The 22,016-nt window shown below is 40.8% G+C and overlaps 2 protein-coding genes across 3 annotated transcripts in view; both read right to left on the bottom strand.

Annotated features, from left to right (window-relative positions):
• Nucleotides 1–99: 99 nt before the first annotated feature.
• On the bottom strand, nucleotides 100–5,450 carry coq5 (coenzyme Q5, methyltransferase). The gene is made up of 7 exons (XM_068311884.1): nucleotides 5,241–5,450; nucleotides 4,671–4,820; nucleotides 4,361–4,582; nucleotides 2,653–2,759; nucleotides 2,061–2,149; nucleotides 929–1,040; nucleotides 100–419 (listed from the first exon to the last, which is right to left on the bottom strand). The coding sequence occupies exons 1-7, from the start codon at nucleotides 5,440–5,442 to the stop codon at nucleotides 318–320; spliced, it is 984 nt and encodes a 327-aa protein (XP_068167985.1). The 5' UTR covers nucleotides 5,443–5,450; the 3' UTR covers nucleotides 100–317.
• Nucleotides 5,451–12,042: 6,592 nt separating this feature from the next.
• Nucleotides 12,043–22,016, bottom strand: part of kremen1 (kringle containing transmembrane protein 1) — a 57,106-nt gene continuing 47,132 nt past the window's right edge. Inside the window, exons 4-9 of one of the 2 annotated variants that reach the window (XM_068311779.1) lie at nucleotides 21,879–22,003; nucleotides 20,337–20,490; nucleotides 19,489–19,821; nucleotides 15,869–16,108; nucleotides 15,210–15,294; nucleotides 12,043–14,690 (exon numbers count right to left, since the gene is read on the bottom strand). In XM_068311779.1, the coding sequence (XP_068167880.1) occupies nucleotides 14,531–14,690; nucleotides 15,210–15,294; nucleotides 15,869–16,108; nucleotides 19,489–19,821; nucleotides 20,337–20,490; nucleotides 21,879–22,003 (1,097 nt within the window). In that variant the 3' untranslated portion in view covers nucleotides 12,043–14,530. The remainder of the gene's footprint in view (nucleotides 14,691–15,209; nucleotides 15,295–15,868; nucleotides 16,109–19,488; nucleotides 19,822–20,336; nucleotides 20,491–21,878; nucleotides 22,004–22,016) is intronic. The other variant, XM_068311780.1, reaches the window with a different exon arrangement.

The following is a 22,016-nucleotide window of genomic DNA, read 5'->3' as shown; positions in this document are numbered from 1 at the left end:
GTTGTTAATGTCATTCTTATTCAGAATTTGGAAATTATTCAGATATGAATTGGGAATGGAATTTTAGAATAACTCAGTCACATACTGATTTCAGCTTCTGCATAATTTATTGTTTCTACAAAGTCATAATATTATAATCCATGCATTTGAACAGGATAAGTTTCATCAGATGTCTTACCACAACCGAAAAATTTTGGTTTATAAAGTGACACTCTTTACACCCGAGTATACAGTACAATTTTCAGTAGAGTAATCAATACAAAAAAAAATATCCACCAAACTGTCCGTGACGTTCACAAAGAGGAGCTTTGAGATTGTCACAACTTGAAACCGGAGTGAAGAGCCACAATCCCACCAGTGAAGTTGGAATACTGCACACAGAAGAAACCTGTGTCCTCAATCATCTCTTTAAACTCCTCCTGCACAAAACAAAGAGCAATTAGTCAGATTAAGTTATTTAAACTGCTGAAAATCGAAGCACTGAGAAATGTGAATTTGGTTTGGAAGTACAGTGGTAAATAGACCTAAAACAGTCGATTTGCAAAAACAATTGATCATGAATTAATGAGAAAATTCTGTTTCTAGTTTCTACATTTTTTGCATCTTTCCTTTCTAGAAATTAATTGAATATAAGTTGAACATTTGCTGGTTCAACAAAAGATTTACCTTGGACATGATGACATTCAATGTTTTGTATGGCATTTATCAAGTTAAATTTTTTATTTAAAAAATTAAGTCTCAAAATTAGGAAGAAAACATCTCTGAAATAAAATTACATGTCTCATGAAACAAGGACACAGAAAAATGTAACTTCATTGACAGAATGACGCTGAAAAAGAGAATTATAAAAATAACTTAACAGGCACGATGGTGGTTTGAATAAAATGGTGAAAGTGGTTTAGAAAAAGAGATAATCAGATTATCCTACCTGGTCAGGGAATTTGCGGATGCTTTCAACCAGATACTTGTAAGACTTCCAATCTCCCGCAATCACCTCCCCCAAAACTGGGATCACCTGGAAACTATATGTGTCATAAAGCCTGAAAAAAAGAGAAAAGGACACAAGTTACCAATGGAGCCAATGTTTTTCTATGTTTATGTAATCAGGTTAGAACAGATTGCTGATTATCCAGAGCACATGGTCACCACCTACCCCAGAGCTAGATTATGTTTTATCAATCTGTTCATCTGCTCTGACGTACACCGCCAGCAGAGGGCAATGTTTACGGCTGACAACAAACACATCTGAGTTTCATAGCCGTGAAAATTGTGTGGTGGTACAGTACGAAGTAAAATCATTCAACCCCCATTATATTTCCTATAAAACATCCTGTACATCAACTGTAACAAAATCACACAGTTAAAATGTTCAACAGTTTAGTATAAGAGATTTATTCAAATGTAACACAAATACTTCTTTTACTGACAATTGACAAGGATTTACAAAAAACAAAAATCAACCCCTTAATGTCAGGGATCTCAGTAAATGTAGAGAGCCCTTTGCTGCTGTGACACCTTGTACTCTAAATAGGCAGATATCAAGGAGAGCAAAAAGAACCCTTTCTTCAAAGTCTGTAAGATTTATTGGTTTAGGTTCTGTAACCACCCTCTTCTAATATCAGTATTGATTTTCTTTGGGATTCGTCAGGCGGCTTTGACTACACTCTGGAATGATCCAGGATATTTGTTGAATCAGTCTTGGTGGACTTAGAGGTTTGATTGGGATCATTGTCCTTTTTAATGTCCAGTAAGCTTCAGGTTTCTCGTAGATGGAATAAACCGCTTTTCAGAAGGTAAATCACGAAAAATGACACAAACCAGATTTCACCACAATCATTGTTTCCTCAATTATGTGGTAAAATGTTGTGTTTTATCAGTTTCCTGCAGACTTTCTTTGTTTTTGCAACTTCTTACATAAACACTTTACACAACTTGATTGAAAACACAACAACCACGAGCTGCAGCTGTTATAACGTCTTGTTGGCTTCATAATGCTAACAACAAGCATGCAGTGACCTGACATTCAAAGTCTGTTCATATTTATATGACTCCACACCCACCTGGCCAACACAGGGTTTGTCACTTTGCTGAACTCTAAGCACATGAATCTGCCACCAGGCTTCAGGACCCGGAGAGCCTCCTGCAGTGCCTGACAAAAAACAAAAAAAAGTCATGAAATGAACAATTCTTAAAACCAAATAATTATTTGCATCATGAAGTAGAGCAACAAAGTGAGTTATTTGTTCCTCTTGAAAAATTAACTGAGTGGATTTGCTGTGTTTTATGTTCTAAATATCAACACAAATGAAAGTTGTTATTTTTTGTTTGGGGTTTTTTTTTACGAATTCATGGCATTTATCAGCAAAAAACATTTTATTTTACTTTAATCTATGACCAAAATAAACATTAGTTGTAGCTTTAATTTTACTGGTGAAACCTCATAATGAATGTGTATGAGATAAACATAATCATAATATATATCTGTATACACATCAAATTGTACAGTAATCATAGAAACATTGTTAGGGGTCTATACAGTAGCTTTTCAACAATAACCTACCTCCAAACACACGTCCACTATAAGAAGTGCAGTGGTGCAGCATTGTCAAAGAATATCTGTGTGATGCCTGCAGTAAAGGTCGGGTCACTTACCCGATCTATATGGGTGACGTTTCGAATGCCAAAGGCGATGGTGTAAATGTCAAACTGGTCATCATCGAAGGGCAGTTCCTCTGCATCCCCGACCACCCACGACAGACCTGACACAGCAACACCCAAACACTTAAGAAACTCTCCTTGTACACGGAGCTGATCACACTTTTCATGAACTTAGAATTCTACTTGCATTCCTTACAACAATTCTCATGCCACTCATGTTTTGACAGAAATCATAGCATCTAAAAAAACTCTGATGCTGAATTTCATGTCTGTGTGCTTGACTCTGAGGGTGGAATGTCTGGAACACACTTATCCCTTGTTTCATTTATATTCATGCAAACATGTTTTCATGCTTGTTAATATCCAGTTACGTCACAGGAAGAGAAATTTTCCCTATTCATTCAATCAATTGAATGAATAGGGAAAATTTCCATATGATGAACCTCATTCTGCCTTCCTTCATGTGTGAGAGAAAAGCTTGGGTGGGGAAGAAAAGAGTCTGATATGTAGGATGATGGAGTTGTTTCTTATAAACATCTTATACTGTATATTGTATTTCTTATTGCAGTTCTGAATGAGAAATCAGCAGGTTAAAATAAACTCACTTTTATTCAAGAATGTTCTATCAAGATCATCAAGGTTTAAAATCAAAGCCTGTCCAGAAACCTGTTGATGGTCAGTGGGGCTTGTTGAGTCAGTGGAAAATGAAAGGCGGTGTCAGGTCTTGAGACGGGTTACTGACACGATCCGTGTCAGTAATTACTAATGACTGATTGTATTAAATGTTTTACCCTCCAGTTACTTCATCTGAGAAAGTTAAGATGCCTTTTCTCTTGTTTTATACAGTTTATGTTACTGATTTAAGATAATCATCGAAAGCTGAGATGTAGGGGTGGCAGTGGCTCAGTGGTAAAGCGGGCGGTAGAGCGGGTTGTCCTATGATTCAAGATCAGCGGTTCGATTCCTGCTCCCGCCCAAAAAAATTATACCCGGAGGTGAGCTGACTGTGCAAGGTGTCAGCTCACCTCTGGAGCCTTGCCAAGGCGCCCTTGATTTGGGGCGCACCAAATGAGCTGCCCACCACTCTACCTCCCTTGCATGCCTACAGGCCCCCTTGTGTGTGTGTGTGTGTGTGTGTGCTACAGGAGCCTGTACTCACTAATATACTGTATGTATGCATGCATTTGAACCATTAACTAGCGTGTGCGTTCTTAATTCATCCTTCGAGAATGAAAACAGTATATAAAATAAAAAAATAAATATAGGAATAGTTTTAAAGGAAACAGGTTTTTTTGTTTTCATAAGATCCCTTTCTTTATAAGTAAAAAAATATGAGTTTTTTTTTATTTTACAACATAACTCAAACCTTTAAAAAAAATTATAATTATTTCTACTTATTTTCCGTATGTGTCTTAACATTAAACATTAAGCAAGAACTTGACCCCAAGTAGTGAAATCATTATCAGCTTCCCTTCAGGTTCTAGTGGCTAATATTTGGTACTAATGTGGACACAATCTCTGACAGATTGAAGCATCTACTTTATCTACCAGAAATAAAGGTTCTATCCAGCCACTTGTGAGCCTCCGGTGAGCTCATTATTGTGAACTCTGGTGCAAAGTGAAAATTTTCAGCTGGGTAAAAATGCAGGGGTTTATACTATCTTGCTTTGTAAGCTTGAAGCAACTCACATTAAAACCATACCAGAACTGATGCCCATGCTGTCGGCTTTCTGTTTGCCCACTTTCAGCATTTCCTTGTTGACGTCACACACCACAGCCCTGGACTCCTGAGGTCCGTTGTTTTTCTCTTCCTCTGTGACATAGTTGTTGGAAGTATCCTGCCATGACGGCGTCTGTATGGATCGTGTGTCCCGCCGCCGCTGCTGCGAACCAACATATTCCAGGAACCGGAAGGAAATGTCCCCTGCAGGAGGGATGATCACAAACACGTCAGACAAAACACCAGTTGGGAGTTTTAGTTGTTTCATGGACGATGACACGAAGCACTTTACCTGTTCCACCGGCCACATCCAGGAGTCGCACCCCAGGCTGTGGGTGCATGGCGTGGAGCAGCATGTCCTTCCACAGTCGATGAATCCCCAAACTCATGGCGTCGTTCATTACATCATATTTCTGCGCCACGTTTTCAAACACCTGATACACTGAAAAAGCAATGAGGAGGTAACATGTGCACCACGGTCAGTTGTTTAATGACACACAGCTTTTAGTGATTTAGACTGGATTTAAAATTAACTGCAACATGTTGTCATTGAATCCATTGACTTCTAATCACTGACTGGATACTAATTCATTGTTATTATTACTGACTAGTCCGATACCATTTCAATGATTTAATAAAGCTGTCTCAACAAATCGACAGACACTTTTAAATCTGACACACTTGAAGTTCGAACCAAACGTTCCTCTTCTTGGTGTTTTTGTAAGGAGAATGACTTTCACTGAGCAGAAATGACATTTTATATATTTATCGAACACCATCGAACCCTGATCACCGCCGTGTGATGGAGCCCAGTCCGCGGGGTTCCCTCCTCTGTCCGCCGGGCAGCTTCCGTTCAGCTCACCTCTCTGCGCCTTCTCCTCTTCGGACACCGTCTCAAAACCAAAATGCGTCTTTCTGTTTTCCGCCGCTTCGCTGGACCAACGACGACCCGTCGGAAGCCAGCAGCCCCCCGACAGACCCGACGCTCCGGCGGCCGGACCCACAGCAGCTCCCCGGGAAACGCGGAACACCCTCCGGAGCAGGAGTCTCACGGACGCGGCCATGATGGACAATTAGGATTTACGACAGCGTGACGTCATTCAAAGGCGACGGAAGAGTTCGACCCTTTGTAGCGGGGGTGTCAAAGTCCCATTCACCGTGGACCACGTCAGTGTAATGGCTGTCCGCAAAGGGACAGATGTAACTTATAGACGTAACTAAGTGTAACTCCGTGTAATGTAAAATAAATGTAACTACTACTTAACGGTACAGTGATCACTTATTCAAGTCACAAACATTCACAAAGATCAGTGACTGTAAAGTAGTGGTAGGTGAGAGTAGGATGGTGGTGTGTAGGATGACTCTGGTGGTGAGGAAGATCAAGAGGGCAAAGGCAGAGCAGAAGACGAAATGGTGGAAGCTGAAAAAGGAAGAGTGTTGCATGACTTTTACAGGCTCTGGGTGGTCAGGAGATGCTTCCAGATGACTGGACAACTACAGCTAATGTGATCAGGGAGGAGGAAGAGAAGGAGAGAACTTGGTGTGTCATCTGGAAGGAAAGTAGATAAGGAGACTTGGTGGTGGAATGAGGAGGTACAGGAGTGTATACAGAGAAAGAGGTTAGCTAAGAAGAAGTGGGACACTGAGAGGACTGAGGAGAGTAGACAGGAGTACAGGGAGATGCAGTGTAAGGTGAAGGTAGAGGTAGCAAAGGCCAAACAAGAAGCTTATGATGACTTGTATGCTAGGTTGGACAGTAAGGAGGGAGAGACTGATCTATACAGGTTGGCAAGACAGAGAGACAGAGATGGGAAGGACGTACAGCAGGTTAGGGTGATTAAGGATAGGGATGGAAGTCTATTGACAGGTGCCAGTAGTGTGATGGGAAGATGGAAAGAGTACTTTGAAGAGTTGATGAACGTGGAAAATGAGAGAGAACAAAGACTAGAAGAGGTGACTGTTGTGGACCAGGATGTAGTAAAGATTAGTCAGGATGAAGTGAAGAGGGCATTGAAGAGGATGAAGAGTGGAAAGGCAGTCAGTCCTGATGATATACCTGTAGAGGTATGGAAGTGTCTAGGAGAGGTGGCAGTAGAGTTTCTGACTGGGTTGTTCAACAGGATCTTCAATAGTGAGAAGACGCCTGAGGAATGGGGGAGAAGTGTGCTGGTGCCCATTTTTAAGAACAAGGGAGATGTGCAGAGTTGTGGCAACTACAGAGGAATAAAGCTGATGAGCCATACAATGAAGTTAAGGGAGAGAGTAGTGGAAGCTAGACTAAGGGCAGAAGTGAACATTTGTGAGCAGCAGCATGGTTTCATGCCAAAAAAGAGTACTACAGATGCAGTATTTGCTTTGAGGATGCTGACAGAGAAGTACAGAGAAGGCCAGAGGGAGCTGCATTGTGTTTTTGTAGATCTGGAGAAAGCTTATGACAGGGTGCCCAGAGAGGAACTGTGGTATTGTATGAGGAAGTCTGGAGTGGCACAGAAGTATGTTAGAGCGGTGCAGGACATCTATGAGGACTTTAAGACAGTGGTGAGGTGTGCTGTAGGTGTGACAGAGGAGTTCAAGGTGGAGGTGGGACTGCATCAGGGATCAGATGTGAGCCCCTTCTTGTTCGCTATGGTGATGGACAGGCTGACAGACGAGGTTAGACAGGAATCTCCATGGACTATGATGTTTGCAGATGACATTGTGATCTGCAGTGAGAGCAGGGAACAGGTGGAGGAGAAGCTAGAGAGGTGAAGGTTTGTCCTGGAAAGGAGAGGAATGAAGGTTAGCTGCAGTAAGACAGAGTACATGTGTGTGAATGAGAGGGACCCAAGTGGAAGAGTGAGGTTACAGGGCCTCATTTGGTTCTGCTGTGGTTTTGGGGTTTTGGCAGAATAACCTTAAACTATAACTTTTTTGAGATCAATGACTTAGGCACTGTTAGGTCTGTCCTCAGAGTGGTGGATCCTCGGCAATCGGTGACCTCTGTGTGCTTCATCGGCTGGTGGTGACTCGCTCTACTGGATGGATCAGCGTGCCTTTGTCATACATTTATTATTGTTATTGTCATTGTTATTATTATTGTGTTGTTAATCTGTACATGCGATATATATTGCTTCGTCTGTCCACTCCTGGAAGAGGGGTCCCTCCTCTGCAGTCTTCCTGAGGTTTCTCCAATCCATTTTTTCCCCTGCTAAAAGGGTATTTGGGGGAGTTGTTCCTTATCCGATGTGAGGGTCGTACTGCTCGCAGTGCACAAAGGTCAGAGGGATATCGTCCATGTGCAGATTGTAAAGCCCTTTGAGACATTGTTTGTGAATCTGGGCTATATAAAAATAAATAAACTTGAAACTTGAAACTTGGAGAAGAGATCAAGAAGGTGGAGGATTTTAAGTACTTAGGGTCAACAGTCCAGAGCAATGGAGAGTGTGAAAAAGAGGTGAAGAAGCGTGTACAGGCAGGATGGAACGGGTGGAGGAAAATGTCAGGTGTGATGTGTGATAGAAGAGTTTCAGCTAAAATGAAAGGAAAGGTGAACAAAACTGTGGTGAGACCAGCGATGTTGTTTGGTCTAGAGACAGTGTCACTGAGGAAAAGACAGGAGACAGAGCTGGAGGTAGCAGAGATGAAGATGCTGAGGTTCTCTCTGGGAGTGACCAGGAAGGATAGGATCAGGAATGAGTACATCAGAGGGACAGCACATGTTAGAGGTTTTGGAGATAAAGTCAGAGAGGCCAGACTGAGATGGTTTGGACATCCTCTTCCAGAGGAGAGATAGTGAATATATTGGTAGAAGGATGCTGAGTTTTGAACTGCCAGGCAGGAGGCCTAGAGGAAGACCAAAGAGGAGGTTTATGGATGTAGTGAAAGAGGACATGAAGGTAGTTGTAGTGAGAGAAGATGATGCAGAAGACAGGGTTATATGGAGGCAATTGATTCGCTGTGGCGACCCCTGAAAGGAGAAGCCGAAAGGAAAGAAGAAGATTCAAGTCACAAACATTACAGTTTGCTTATTGCCCTGTTATAACAAATCTTTTCATCAAACCTTTTATCACTTTTTTGTCAATAGGCTCAGTGACTGCATGCTGGGAAATGTAGTTCTTGGTCAAAGCACACTTTTGACCTCTTTATTTTCAGACACTCTGAACATTTATTCTCTCTTGGGCCACATAAATTGATGTGGCAGGCCATAATTGGCCCCCGGGCCTTGAGTTTGCCACATGTGTTTTATAGGTTTTACTTAATTTGTGTGTTCTGGGGAAAAAACAAAAAACTTTAAATCACTCACTGATTTAAATGTTTTGCATGGTTGAATGATCTTTTATTTCACTTGTTTGACAGGACGTTGAAATGTGTTAGCAGGGTTTGAGGCTCATTTGTGCTGAAGGAAATATTCTGATCCTTTAATTACTACAAGTCTATGGAAATGGTCCAGTCCAAGTTCTGTATTTATATCTTGGTAAAATTATGTATCTCCTCTCATCCTTAAGGGATGAACTAACATCAACCTGACTCAACCTAATGTGTATCAGTTATCCTCAGTATGTTTCTGTTTAGAATATTATGTGATAGACAAGGAATCAAGTGTTGTGCTATCAATGATTTTGTACGCAGATGCATTTTGTAGTCATTTCCGTCATTTCATTGAAATTCCCAACAAAAATCGAAGACAGATGACTAAGGCGTAGGATCTATCCATTTTCTTGTAGATAAGACAACCAAAATCTTCAGCCTCTTTTCTAGTTTGTCACAAGGGTTAGGGCGAGAAGTGTGATATTCTCTGTAGTTGTCACCAAGGCATATTTAGCGGTATATTGTAAGTAGTGGGTACTTCAATCTCCTGCAATACCTGTACATTATGTATATGTGTGCATTGTTACAATCTACTGAGTGTGATGTGTGAAAAAACAGAGGGGGAATGTTTTTTAATAATAAAAAAATGAAATAAACCCTTAAAGTGTTGATCTCAGTTTTCATCAGAAAAGGCAAAGTTGACAAATGTGGACGTGCTGTGCATGGATTTCACTGGACCCCAGGTGAATGAAAATGGTGACGTATAGGCTGACCAAAACTGTCAGCGTAAACTGTCAGTTTCATAGTATTAAGTGACATATAATTCATATCATGGAGTGCCTTGTATCTGTTGCTAGGAAACGTCCAGTATCTAGTAAACACATTCCACCGCTGGTCATGGATCCTGTGCCTGAACTGAGTTGTCAATTTATTTAGTGCAACTAACATGACTAACATGAACTAAAAACCAATGCTGGCTAACACAAATGAAGAAATATTTTTCCCAGAACCAAAACACACAAAATGTTTAATTAATTTACAGATATTGGCTTCTAAGATTTACAAATTTCAGTCAAAATTGGAGTTCAGCTTTTAACCGAGGACACTTTGTCTTTTGACCAAGAGGAGCAGGAGACCCCAACAGTTGTTGTGAAATAGTTGCTAGAAAAGACGCTAATCTCCACATTACAGAACCATGTGTTCAACAACATGTATGAACATTTTTATTGGTCAAATGCTGAAATGATTGTACAGTTAAATTAATACTTGATTATTTTCAGCCCATGTGTTCTGCGAATACTTTCAGTAGCGTGAAGTTAAGTAATAGAAGGAAACAGGCCAACGCATGCACTCAAAGCTACAGCATCGCATGACTGACTTTACACCAGAATCAACTGTTACACAACCAAACCTTTTTCACACACCTCTTTTTCAAATCCAGAGAGACCGTCGTTAATCGTACCTCTATCCTAATGTACTTGACTTCAGTACCCTGAGTGCAGAAAGTGGCAGGTATTGTCTTCTATTCTTCTCACTTTCCCGTTGTGATAGTAACCAGACACTGCAATGTATTGTCCCATTGTTGCCTCAATTACTGGTCAAATCGGGTTCAGAGGGATCAACTTACTTTGCTCTCTTTTCCTTGGCTATGGGAAGATTGACTGGAGGGGGTCTGCAGGCCAAGGCTTTTTCATAGTGACCCAGAGGAGTGGTGATAAGGCTTCAAGTCTGGTTAGGATTAATGTTACAGCTGCACAATTGTTATTGTGGGAAAAACTTGTTGGGGTCAGTGGGGAGAAAAGAAAGCCACAGATCTGATATCCCTCTGTGACTGTATGGATGACAGAGCCACAAACCTCAGCAGTGAAATCTAACAGCATTCAGAATCAACAGTTGTTGTTTTTGTTTTTTTATTGAAGTATTTTTTCATTTTCAGTAATATTTTTGGTTGTTTGTGGCCAGTAAAGATTTTTTTTGTAACAAACGTTCAGACATTAAATCACCAGTAGAGGGAGAAAGAGGACCAGTAGCAATTTGCTGTTGTTAGTTGTACTAGATTCTAAAACACTCATGTAATAACTGTTTATGCTGTAAGACCAACATTTTTTCTGAATCGTTTTTAATTTGCTGCAGTTGGCTGTCTGTTGTTGTTGTTGTTCATCCCTGTTCTGGTGGGACTGGGATCTCTTTAGTGTCACATGAAGAACTTTGCTGTTTGATGGACTTGAATCTTGACATGGACCTGAGACAATCTTATGTTTTCGATGTTTCGTTGAGAAACTGGGGGATATATTGATGAGTTGTGAAACAGCATTTACAAATGTCCGTTAGCACACTTTTCACTTGGTTTATGACCAATACTACTGACTTTATAATTAATAATTCTGTGATGCGGAATAATGGACACAAACAAAGGTAGATGGCCTTAGTTTTATTATTATTATTATTATTATTAAGGCAACATTTGAATGAACACATGATTGAATGCATAGTTAAATGTGATCACAAGCATTTAAGGCTTTTTCCAGGTTTTGTAGCAGTCATATTAGGAAACCTTTTTTTTTTGCTCCAAGAGGCCTGATGGCAAATATGCCATCATTTGTGACAGATTTTATTCCGTCATCTGAACAGAGAAGAATTCTGCGGGAAAGACTTTGAGGTCACAGAAAGCAATGGGTCATGGAAGTTTATGTAAAGGCGACATGGAAGTCCTTGCAAACAGTTTACAGGAATATTTTTGTGTCGGTTGCAGTTGTGCTGCCAACAAAGTCAGAGCATTCCGCTGCAGAGTTTCCCTTCTACGGATTTGGAGCAAGTGTGTGAAAAGAATTGCAGAAACACCTTTCATGAATTAAGAAATCATTGCATACTTCCTAAGCATTCCAGCCCCTTACATATACCCATGTTTGTTTTTTTTGCATGGTATTCCCGTTGTAAAGCTGAGCTCCTGCTGTTTCCCACTAAAATGTGCAGGTTGCATGCTTGACCTCACCCCAGAGGGGAACCGATGGGTTACACATGGCACTCCATAAACCCTCCCTCCGTGTGTGTGTGTGTGTGTGTGTGTGTGTGTGCATCCCCAGTCTGGGAATCATTACACATATCTGATAAGTGTTTAGGTTGACAGAAGAAGAAAAAAAAAGGGAAAGGGGGGGGGGGAGCAGATGTCCCACCATGCACTGTGGTCTCAATCTATTTTTCCAAATGGAATGGTTTCAAATGGAAAAGTGATTGGGATTAGCTTGATCCAGGTTTTGCGGTCCATTTTCTTGTCAGCCACTTGGGTTCCTAATATTGTGTGTGATTATGGAATAAATGGTGTTTTATTAGGAAAAAACAACAAGCAAGCAACGCAACACAAGTTTAAGAAACATGCATACAGTGTTTATTTTGACCAGGAGACATTAAATAAAACTACAAAGTTACTTCACTTATACAAAAGATAGATTATATCCCATTCACATACAAAATAACAATAATTTACTGTATAAATTAAACATTTCACTATTTTGCTATTTACAATTTCATGAAAATATGTTTTAGCCCCTAATTTCCTACAGGGCTTGTGTGTTGTTTTCATGTCATCGAGCACGACGGGACATTCACAACTACAGTTCATGAAAAGACTGTTTCCACCACTCGGATGGAATGGAATGGAATTTTCCAATTGAGCAGAGGACAAGACAGAAAATGAAAAGTTTGCATAATTCACCAGGGTATCCAAACAAATACACCCCTGTTAGTTTTAAACTGTCAGATTATGTTAGCTTGCATTCAATTGGAACACATTAATTTGTCATCGCTCTCAGATTGAGGCTCTTTCCTCTGCCTCCATATGCCAGATCTGCTCTGAACATCCCCGACCCAGGGGCATTCACCCTCATATTGCAATAATTCATGTCATACGATGAGGGGATAAAAATATCCCACAGTCACATTTCCACAGACGTCTGACTGAGAATCTAATGTTCTTCATGGTTGTATTCTTGAAAAGCAATAACTCTTTTTGGATTTGGATGTCATTGTGCAGCTGCACCATGCGTTTCATCTCAAGTGCTCAACTTGATGCACAAAGTAAACATAATTCAACTTTTTTTTTTTTACATAGAATTAATGCAGAAGTGGATATGTACTGTTCTGTCCTGTGAGGAGACATAAATTTAAGTGCACTGAAGTTTTCAAACCTTTTATTTCTCCTGTCAGCGATTAAAGGATTTTCAGGTTAATCGTCTGCAGACGTCTCTGATTAAATGGTCTGGTGACAGGAGACGTCGATTTCTATTCCAATGTCCAGCCAGCTGATTTCAAAAGTAGTTTAAATGTCATTGCAAAAAACATCAAACAGTCAAGGCTAAAAATTTGCTGTCAGGTCGCGCACCGAGCACTTGGGTTATATTTGTGTCCAGGTAGATTGTTTTATGCTCATCTTTTTTGGCCACATCTCATGGAATTGAAGCATGGAATTGAGTGCTGTTAAAATGAGAGAAAAATCCAATTCCACCTTTTAAACTAAAATGAAAAGCAAGTATAAAAGTATTTTGAGGAGTCACAAACGGAAAGATCAAACATAAATATCATCATTCCCACACTGAATTACATAATATACAAGAACATCAATTCCCCCAAAGACAAAACAATGTGAACAATATGTTCAGTAAGTGTCCAAAACTACACATAAGAGCACACAGATTAAAAACAAAGTTTTCTTTTAAAGCCTCGTCCATTCCAACATGAGTTTTGTTTCAAAATTCAGTTTTTCAAAACTCCTCTAATGTCTGTCATGTACTATAAACTTTCAGCCTACAGAAGTGTTCAGTTGAGTGTACTATTGTAAAAAAGTTATGTAATACTTTTTTGCTGCACAAGCTGTGAAATATGCAGTTTTTTAGCTTTCATTTGCTGTAAATATTATTTTAGATTGAAACCCTTCACATCTACATTGATTTTAAGGAAGCGTGGACTCTTGTGAGGAACCACGTCTTCTTTAAGGAAACAGATGTAAGGAATCTGACACAAGGGAAGGAGAGATCCTTAAGGCACTTGGACGCCATCAAGCAAGAAAATCTCCCAACTCTTGGATCTTCCCTGTCTGTCTGCAAACTGCCCCATCCAGCCACCAGAGCAACATAACTTCTGTGATCTACCCCTGGGTGGCATCACTAAGTCCTGCCCCCCCTCTGTCATGTAAAATACAATGAGAAGTACCTTGTTATATGGAATCAAAAAACACAACTCTTTGGATGGCCGGATTATGATTTTCTGGCAGCAAGTGTTCATCGTCCACATGAGGCAGTAAAATGAGATTTATGGTGTGTTTCAGCAAGTTTTTCCCTTCTCTTCATCCTCCCTTTGATACTGATGAAGAATAGGTAGCCAGTGTGAATCACCTTGAAGAGGTAAAACCTGTTTCCTACACTGAACACCAACAGTGAAGCAGTCTGACTCTGGCTGTGATGTGCCTTACAGTGTGGAAGGTCTTTTTTGGAGGTATTGTTAGGGACGTCTGTGGTGATGAAAATGGAGCCAAGCTGAACCAATCTTTGCTGACTGTTCAAAGTTCTTTGAAACTTCATCAGAACTGCAGATCTTTTCATCTAAACTTCCATTCTCCTACCTCACAGTGAGGTGACTTACAGCCCTGCCCGTCCCCCTCCTTCCTGGTCCTGAGCAGGATGGGAGGGCCCAGCCACTTCAGTCCACAGGCTGCTGAGTAGCAGTCACTCAGTCACTTGTCATTAGCCACTCAGTCATTGGCTTGTTAGTGTAGCGCCTCATAGAGTTTCATTGTCTGAGGGCCTGGCATCTGATGGCCCTTGTACAGAGTATTTGTGGGTGGGCAGTAGCATTTTGTTAACAGCAAAAGCGTTAGTTGCCCACCAGGGGGCTGAGGTCGCCGTGGTGGTTCTTTAACTTCTTCTTGAAGAGCGATATGGTGGAGGGTCGGTAGATGATGATCCAGGGCTCAGAAGAAGCCGTGCTCTGGCTGCAGCTGTCAGACCCACTGACTGTAGGGATATTTGGGGACCTGAGAGGGAAATTAAAAGGGAGAGGAGACAGTGAAGATGGAGAGGACGTAGGGAGGAGTCAGATAGACAACAAGAACAGGAGACAGGAGGAAAAGTGACACGGAGTTAACAAAAGGTCACAAAGACCAGCTGTCCTGACTTTCTACTGTCATTAACAACATTTTTTAACATAAATTAATAGACGTTATCAAGGTCAATTATTTTATACGATTAATCACCTCACTTTGGATATGATGTTTATGTTATGAGTTTTGCTACTTGTTCTCATATACACTAATTACCACATTTTTAAATTGGGTGCAGTTTGGGTTTCGTTTTTTCATAAAAATTCTGTAATAATAAAACATGACTTAATAATAAGTATGACTTATAATATTTAAATTCAATATTTTGGTTAAAAAAAGGAAAACAGCAGGCATCTAAAATTTGGACATTTTTATAAATAATACTACAAATGAATCTTTGGTGTTGGATGTTCGGTGATTTGTGCAAACCTCCACCTTTTTTTTTATACTTACTTGACACTGATGTGCAGCAGCAGCTTCGCCACCATAGCTATGACTGTCAATATGAGGAGAGCAGCCAGAGCGTAAATAGTCCACACTATAGAAAGAGAACAACAAGACATCAGATATTAAAACGTGGTAAGGACAATGAACTGAAGCAGACAAAAAGGATTAGCAGGAAAATAATCATGCAGGCACAGCTGGTGCACCTGTTAGCAGCACTCAGCCACCACACCGCTGAGAAATATTGATGCATTATTGGTATACATCTGTTTTCCTCTTGTTGAGAAATACATCAAGGCTCTCACTGTGATGCAGGGCTTAAAGTTAGGAAGGAATAATACGTCAGGGAAGCTACACAGAAAACATCACCCCTCCCTGTGGAGCCCTGATAAGAAGTTTGATTGTGATCAGCAGGGAAACCTGAAGTAATTTTACATATGGCTCCCTGACAAGAAAATATAAGTGTCATGTAGAATTATGACTAAGTACGATCATAGGAAGTCACTCTGGGACAATGTTTCCAGAAACCTCTCATCAAAATAAGAGGATCTTAATACTTTCATAGAAACCAGGTCATGTGAAATGGGAGGCAAAAAAATCTCCCAAAGCAGCCCTGCAGAGGCAAAGAGATTTGCTGAGGGTGCATTGCATCATGGGTGTCAACATACTAGCGCTGTGGTCGGTGGTCTCGCCGCGTCCAGCCCACTGACCTGGCATGTTGTGATCCAGTTTACCGGGGCTGGACGTGATCACGTAGAGGATCTGGGAGGAGTGTCCGTTGGAGGTGCTGTTGGATCGCTCTGTGACCCCGCCGACCAGCTGTGGCCCCGCCGTGCTGGAGACATCCTCCTCTTCATCCTCTTCATCTCCATCAGTCTCTATTACGCCAGTGTCTTCGCTTCTCAGTGCTGTGGAAAATAAAGAATAAAATTTGACTCTTCTTGCTTAAGCTAAGTTCTTGGTCTCCTGAGAAATAAAATGAACTAGATTGGAGACTTTTTCCTTCAGGGTTAAGTTTGAAAACATCCAGTCTGAAAACAACTGAGGTCAGAAACAAGGCAGTCAACATGAGCTACAAGACACAAAACGATACTGAAGAGTTGGTGAATTATTTTTTTGTGCGTTAACCACTACAAGCAAGCCATTTCACACTCAAACTTACTCGGTCTATTGTTAGGGAAGGGGGTGGTGAGTCCTGACAGAAGAGGAATAGGACCGCCATGTTGACAAGTTGAGCACACATATCACTTAACAGCCCTTCAATTATTCCTGCGGGTTAGCTGGCAGAAAGCACATAGCGACAGAATACATCATGTTGATGATGTTCTTCAAAATGTTTACAGCAGAGTCACGAGGGAATACTTTATACTAACAGCGACCGATCCACTCTGATGTGTTGTAAACATATGGCATGGAGAGAATTTCCCTAACCCCAAGACGTGATTCAGAAAGTGTTCGCAATAAATTCTTTTGTTTGTTTTAACCTCTTTGCAGAACCAGATGGGAACAGATCGCTTTAAAAAAGAAAAATACCAGAGAGCTACGACGACTTCAACTCATTCATGTGATCCCAGGGCAAAGATTTTGGTTAAATAAGATGTTCCCTGCCTATTACGCACAGAAATGTGTCACTGGTTGGTCAAAAAATGCAACTTCTTTGTGTGATTCTTTTAATATGTCATTTAACTATCAATATATTATTATATAGAATCTGTGAAAGGATTATTATCCAGTCATCCATTTACATTCTGATATTTATTGGTCTGTTTAGCGTTCTGAATATCCAGTTCCTAGTACTTTATTTTACTAGTCTATTAATATCATTACTATTTGATACTAAGGAGCATTAGTCTAATGTGCCAGGAACATTCAGGTCAGTGTTGCCACAGAATCCAAGAGGCAGGCTCACAGAGAATACTGAATATGCAGCAGATATACTTCAGTCACTCTTACTGTGTGCATCAGCGATGAGTTTTAAAGTCAGAGAAGTGGTAGCGTGTATTGTAGATAAACAGATGAACAGTGGAAGTAAAGCAATAACCAACGGAGTTGAAAGGGATTATTTGATATTGCTCAAGTTTGTTTGGCTGCAGGATCACTTGAAAAGTTGCCAATGGATTTTGATTAAATTTGTGTCAGGATGGCTCTTGTGAAAAAAAAAAAGAAGAGTTAATTAAATTTTGTTGAATATTGGCATAGAGATGTGTTTTCTGTACCACCTTTTCACTTTCTTCAACATTGTAAGATCGGATGTTTTACTTATACTTCAACAAATATCTTGAGAAATTATCGGCCTGTCTAAATAGAATTTTAAAAAATAGCTACCGATGAGCAGATTCAAAGCCACTCTGGATTTAATGAATCTGTGAAAGGTAAGCAGTTGTATCTAGATATAATATCAATCTGAATCACTCTTTCTATAACCATGTGATTCCAAATAGGAGGGTTACAGGGTCAAGGATGACAGGAATGGGACACATCCCTGGGAGACTGTGTGGTGATATCACCAACCTGTGGCCCTGGAACAGTGATACAAAAATTTCAAACAATACAAATGCCAGCAATACACCTGCTTGGCATAGGTATACATTACAGTATCTACCTGCTTTCTAGTAATGTCAGTAGCTGTTGTGAAGTGCTGTTATTTAATGGTGGTAAAGATCCTGTTGTCCTGATCACTTCATAAAATCAGTAAAATGGTAAATTTTCATCACATTATAATTAACCACAAGCTCTGAGAGAAGTTAAAGATGGTTGCAAAAACTGCTGAATAACAAAAAACTGTTCATACCAAGTTGTGTTTTGCTAAAAAATGAGTACATGAAGCTCTTAAAAGCATACAACAAGCAAAAGTTCCTGTGTAATAATTCATATTTCACTTCATGTCACATATAAACTCTACCATCACTTAGGAAGGACCCATAACAGTAGAAATATACTCTCCAAAACAAAATAAAATAAATAAAAATAAAACCCACCCGTCTTGTTCTGTAGCTTAACGGAAACATACAGAACAACTCCTAAATACCACTCGATCCGAGCCTGTTCCACTCTTCCATGAATGGTGGTTAGACAATTTAAAAACGAGGGATTTTTTTCCTTTTCAAATAATAGCTCTACTTATTATGTTCTTAGAAATTCCCACATATTCCCCATTGGCAAAGAAAATAGCATGCTTCAAACCTAGGCTCATATGAAATGCTTTACCGTTATCATCTGAAAGGGCTTATCAGGCAATAATCATCCAAACCACTTAGAATTATCAGTATTTCATGCTGATGTACACTCCTGTCACCTTTCTCTGTACCTGAGTTTCTCTTCTTTCTCTTTGTCAAGCTTCTGTAAAAAGTCCATTACTTTAGGACGTGACCTTTTCTCAAGTCACTTCTCAAACTCCATTTCTTGGCAACATGATGCCTTATGCAAAAGAACAACCAAGAAGGACTGTATCAGTCAGAGGTCAGACAAGTCTGACCTTCATATATTGTACTGCACCACTACCAGGCAAGAAAAAATTGAGAGAGGATTACAAAAATGGAGACATTCAGAGAGGAGCAGGGACAGACTGCTTCCCAGTGTAGCAAGCTGCAAGCTTGAATGTCACCTACACTGAATTATTTGTGATTTCTGTGAGTGTATGCTTCTCTTATGCCTCCAGAAATAACATATCAAACCCTTTTTGATGCATTCAGATTATTCCCATAAAGGGCTTTTTCTGAGTGAATGCAATACGGAATTTCTCCATATCAGCCTTTTTTTTTACATTTTACAGATCATCTCAAACAGAAATGAGATGTTTAATATGAGCCTAAGTGAACTTACATTATCAGAGAGCACGACATATACTATCAGATATTCTGTATGTAGGTAGCAGAAAACATAGGAAATCACTCTGGAGACGCGGACCAGCCTGCTGCGGCTTGATAAGTGAGCAAGTTTGTAGAGAAACAAGACGTCATTTAAATATGCGATATCACCCAGGGCTGAGAGACATTGACTAGCAAATGAAAAGAGAAAAGATCATTGCAGTGGTGTGAAAACTGTCACAGCAGAGCTAACGCGAGCTGCTTTGCAAACATCCACAGTGTCAGCAATGCAAAACACACCTGCTCATGCAAATATGACTCTTATTGTGTTTGAAGGGCTTCTGGAGCACAGGATATAAGCCAGAACTATGTAAAGTGAGATCCTGTCATAAGCTCTGACACAATATGAAAAGTCTTTCTTATTTGGAGACAGGGCTTGAACGTGTTTTCCCTAAGAGTGCTAAATGCAGGAGAAATCCCACCTTGGTAAAGCAGAGCAAATCCTTGGGCCTGGTTGGTGCGGTCTGAGTAGAAGTAGAGTATGACAAAGTCGCCTGTGATGTTCACCAGCTCTCGTGGCGGGCTGCGCCAGTCAAAGCGTGCCACCACCTGGTTAGTGTAGCCGTCCAGCAGCTCCACCATGTCTGCCTGGTCAGATATGTCAAAGAAGGTGAAGTTGAAGAGGATTGCGAAGGATCCGGGGACCTGGACGGTCCAGTAGCAAACACGGCCAGCCCCATACTTGTCCGGGAAGTCGGGGGAATAGATCACTCCCGATGGAGAGGAATAATTTCCGCCGCAGGCCCCGACCCGAGCTGGAAGGATGAACAGAGAAAGGAGAGAAAATAGAGGACAGCGATGTTTAATTTTGGGAGCCTGGAGGCTGCCGAGATTGTTTTGGTCTGATGGGTACCCTACTAACAGATGTGAACGTACTCAACGGGGACCAATCTAATCCCCCACATCAACCACAACAATGACTTGAAAATGATGAAGTATGAGACGTGATGAGGTTGAATCCAACTGATACAAATTAAACATTCAAACACTCATTTATATTCCCACAGGGCACAGCTGTCCATGGCTGACCTTATATTGCCTTGATTAAAAATGAATTTCAATGTATCACAGTGAGGTAAGCAGATTTTAACTTGGAAAAAAGTGTGGCTTTAGATTGGTTCTTTTAGAAAGTTCAATAATTCATCTGGTGATACCTCAGCATTTAAACAGGTGGATCCTAGTTGCCAATGCTCCTACCTCAAGCACTAACATCGTTCAGATGTGAAGAGATCAAAGCCAACCCCAGAATGACCCCAGGCTTAACACTCACTGTCAAAGATGATGACCCAGCCGTCCCCCCCGCAGGGCTGGGTGTGGTCACCGAAACAAACATGGTTACACTCCATGCTAGGTGACTCGCCACGGTCGTGCGGGTCCACATTGTTGCCACAGAAACAGGCGTATCCTGACTCCATTCCGGCAAGCTGAAAATAGAAACAAATAAAGCAGTGCATCAGCTTCGTTAAGACCCCATCATTAGAAAAGAAAGGATGATGGAGACATGAGCACCGAGGGAATCCTAGGACTGACAATTTAAAACCTTTTGAAGGAAACATGAGGGCTTTGGCTAACATTTTTAGCTAAAAGTATCTGACGTGGCAACTTCAAAAAAGCATGATTATGTGGACAAATTTCCATTCAAACGGAACTCATGTTCCTTCTCTGAAATTAAAGCAGCTTGAATCTGAAGTGCCCTAATTGCTCTTTCTTTCATGACAACAAGATGCTGTCATTCAAATGTAGACAACCACAACCTGATTGGAAGCTGTCAGACACAGTAACACTGAGGGTGTCCAGATTAATCCTTACAGAAATACACCTACCTATCATTCAAATGCAAACTGTTCGTAAGCAGTTCTTGAAGACATTCAGGCAGGAATGTGAAACATCAAAAACCTTCAGACATCGTGATCTCGCCACCGCAAGCTACTCGTTCTCAAAAGAGCTTTTGTGCTTTATTCAAAGGGACACCATTGTCCAGCATTCAAGGCCTCAATGAATTCATGCAACTGAAGGTACATCATTTCCCTCTCACATGGAAAAGGAATTCATCAAGCGACTATCATGCATCGGGCGTCATCCCTGCTTCATTCTCCATTCTGAAGAAGCAACACTAATGTGAATGCATCTGCATCCGCAAAAAAAGTTAGATCTATGTCTAACTTAAGGGGTATGCAATTTGTTCATGCAGGATCACTGTCTCTCAGCAATGATGTTTCATTAGCACATTAAGGACAGAGACAGTCCTGGATAGACAGACAAAACCAATCTGCTGCCACATCCTGTAACATCTGCTGATTTGAGAAGGGAGGGGGAAACTGTCAAAATCCGTCAGTGCAAACGGAGCAGAACTGGATCTGCTGAGACAGAAAATGAACACCTGGCTCTGTTTATAGCAGGGACAATAGCATGCATAGCACGCCAGAGTCAGAGATGAGGAAATGCACTGATGAGGAGGTGCCCACTGGGCTAATAACCATTTATTTCCAGCTGTCAGCCTTGATTGCTGTGCTGATTTTTCATCTGCTGGTTGGTTTCAAACAGGAAGCCTGATAGCTGGACAAGGAGGGTATAGACCGCACTGGGCATCATGTTTAGAACTGTCAGGAAACTGCCTGTAAATACAGATGATTTCCATAAAAATTGTTTCAAGAGGCAGTTTGTGCCCATTTTAGACATTACATGTGCAATTGAGTGGACACTTTCACCTAGCCAGAAGATACTTTTAAACTTTCCAGTATGGCTGTGGCAGCAGAGGACAGGATTTCTTCTCATTTTATAAATTTCTGCTTTGGGCTCAATCAAATCTCACCTTGTATCTCTGCTTCCTGCAGAAGCTAATACAGTTTTGGATGGTGAGTTTGTTGGAGGTCTCACTGGCCCCAGACAACGTCGGTGGGTCACCACTGTCTTTGAAGCACCCCAAGTTTCCAGGCACTGTAGAGACACA

Source organism: Antennarius striatus, chromosome 3, assembly GCF_040054535.1.
Source record: "Antennarius striatus isolate MH-2024 chromosome 3, ASM4005453v1, whole genome shotgun sequence".
Taxonomy (NCBI): Eukaryota; Metazoa; Chordata; class Actinopteri; order Lophiiformes; family Antennariidae; genus Antennarius; species Antennarius striatus.
This window is presented reverse-complemented; position numbering and strand designations above follow the sequence as displayed.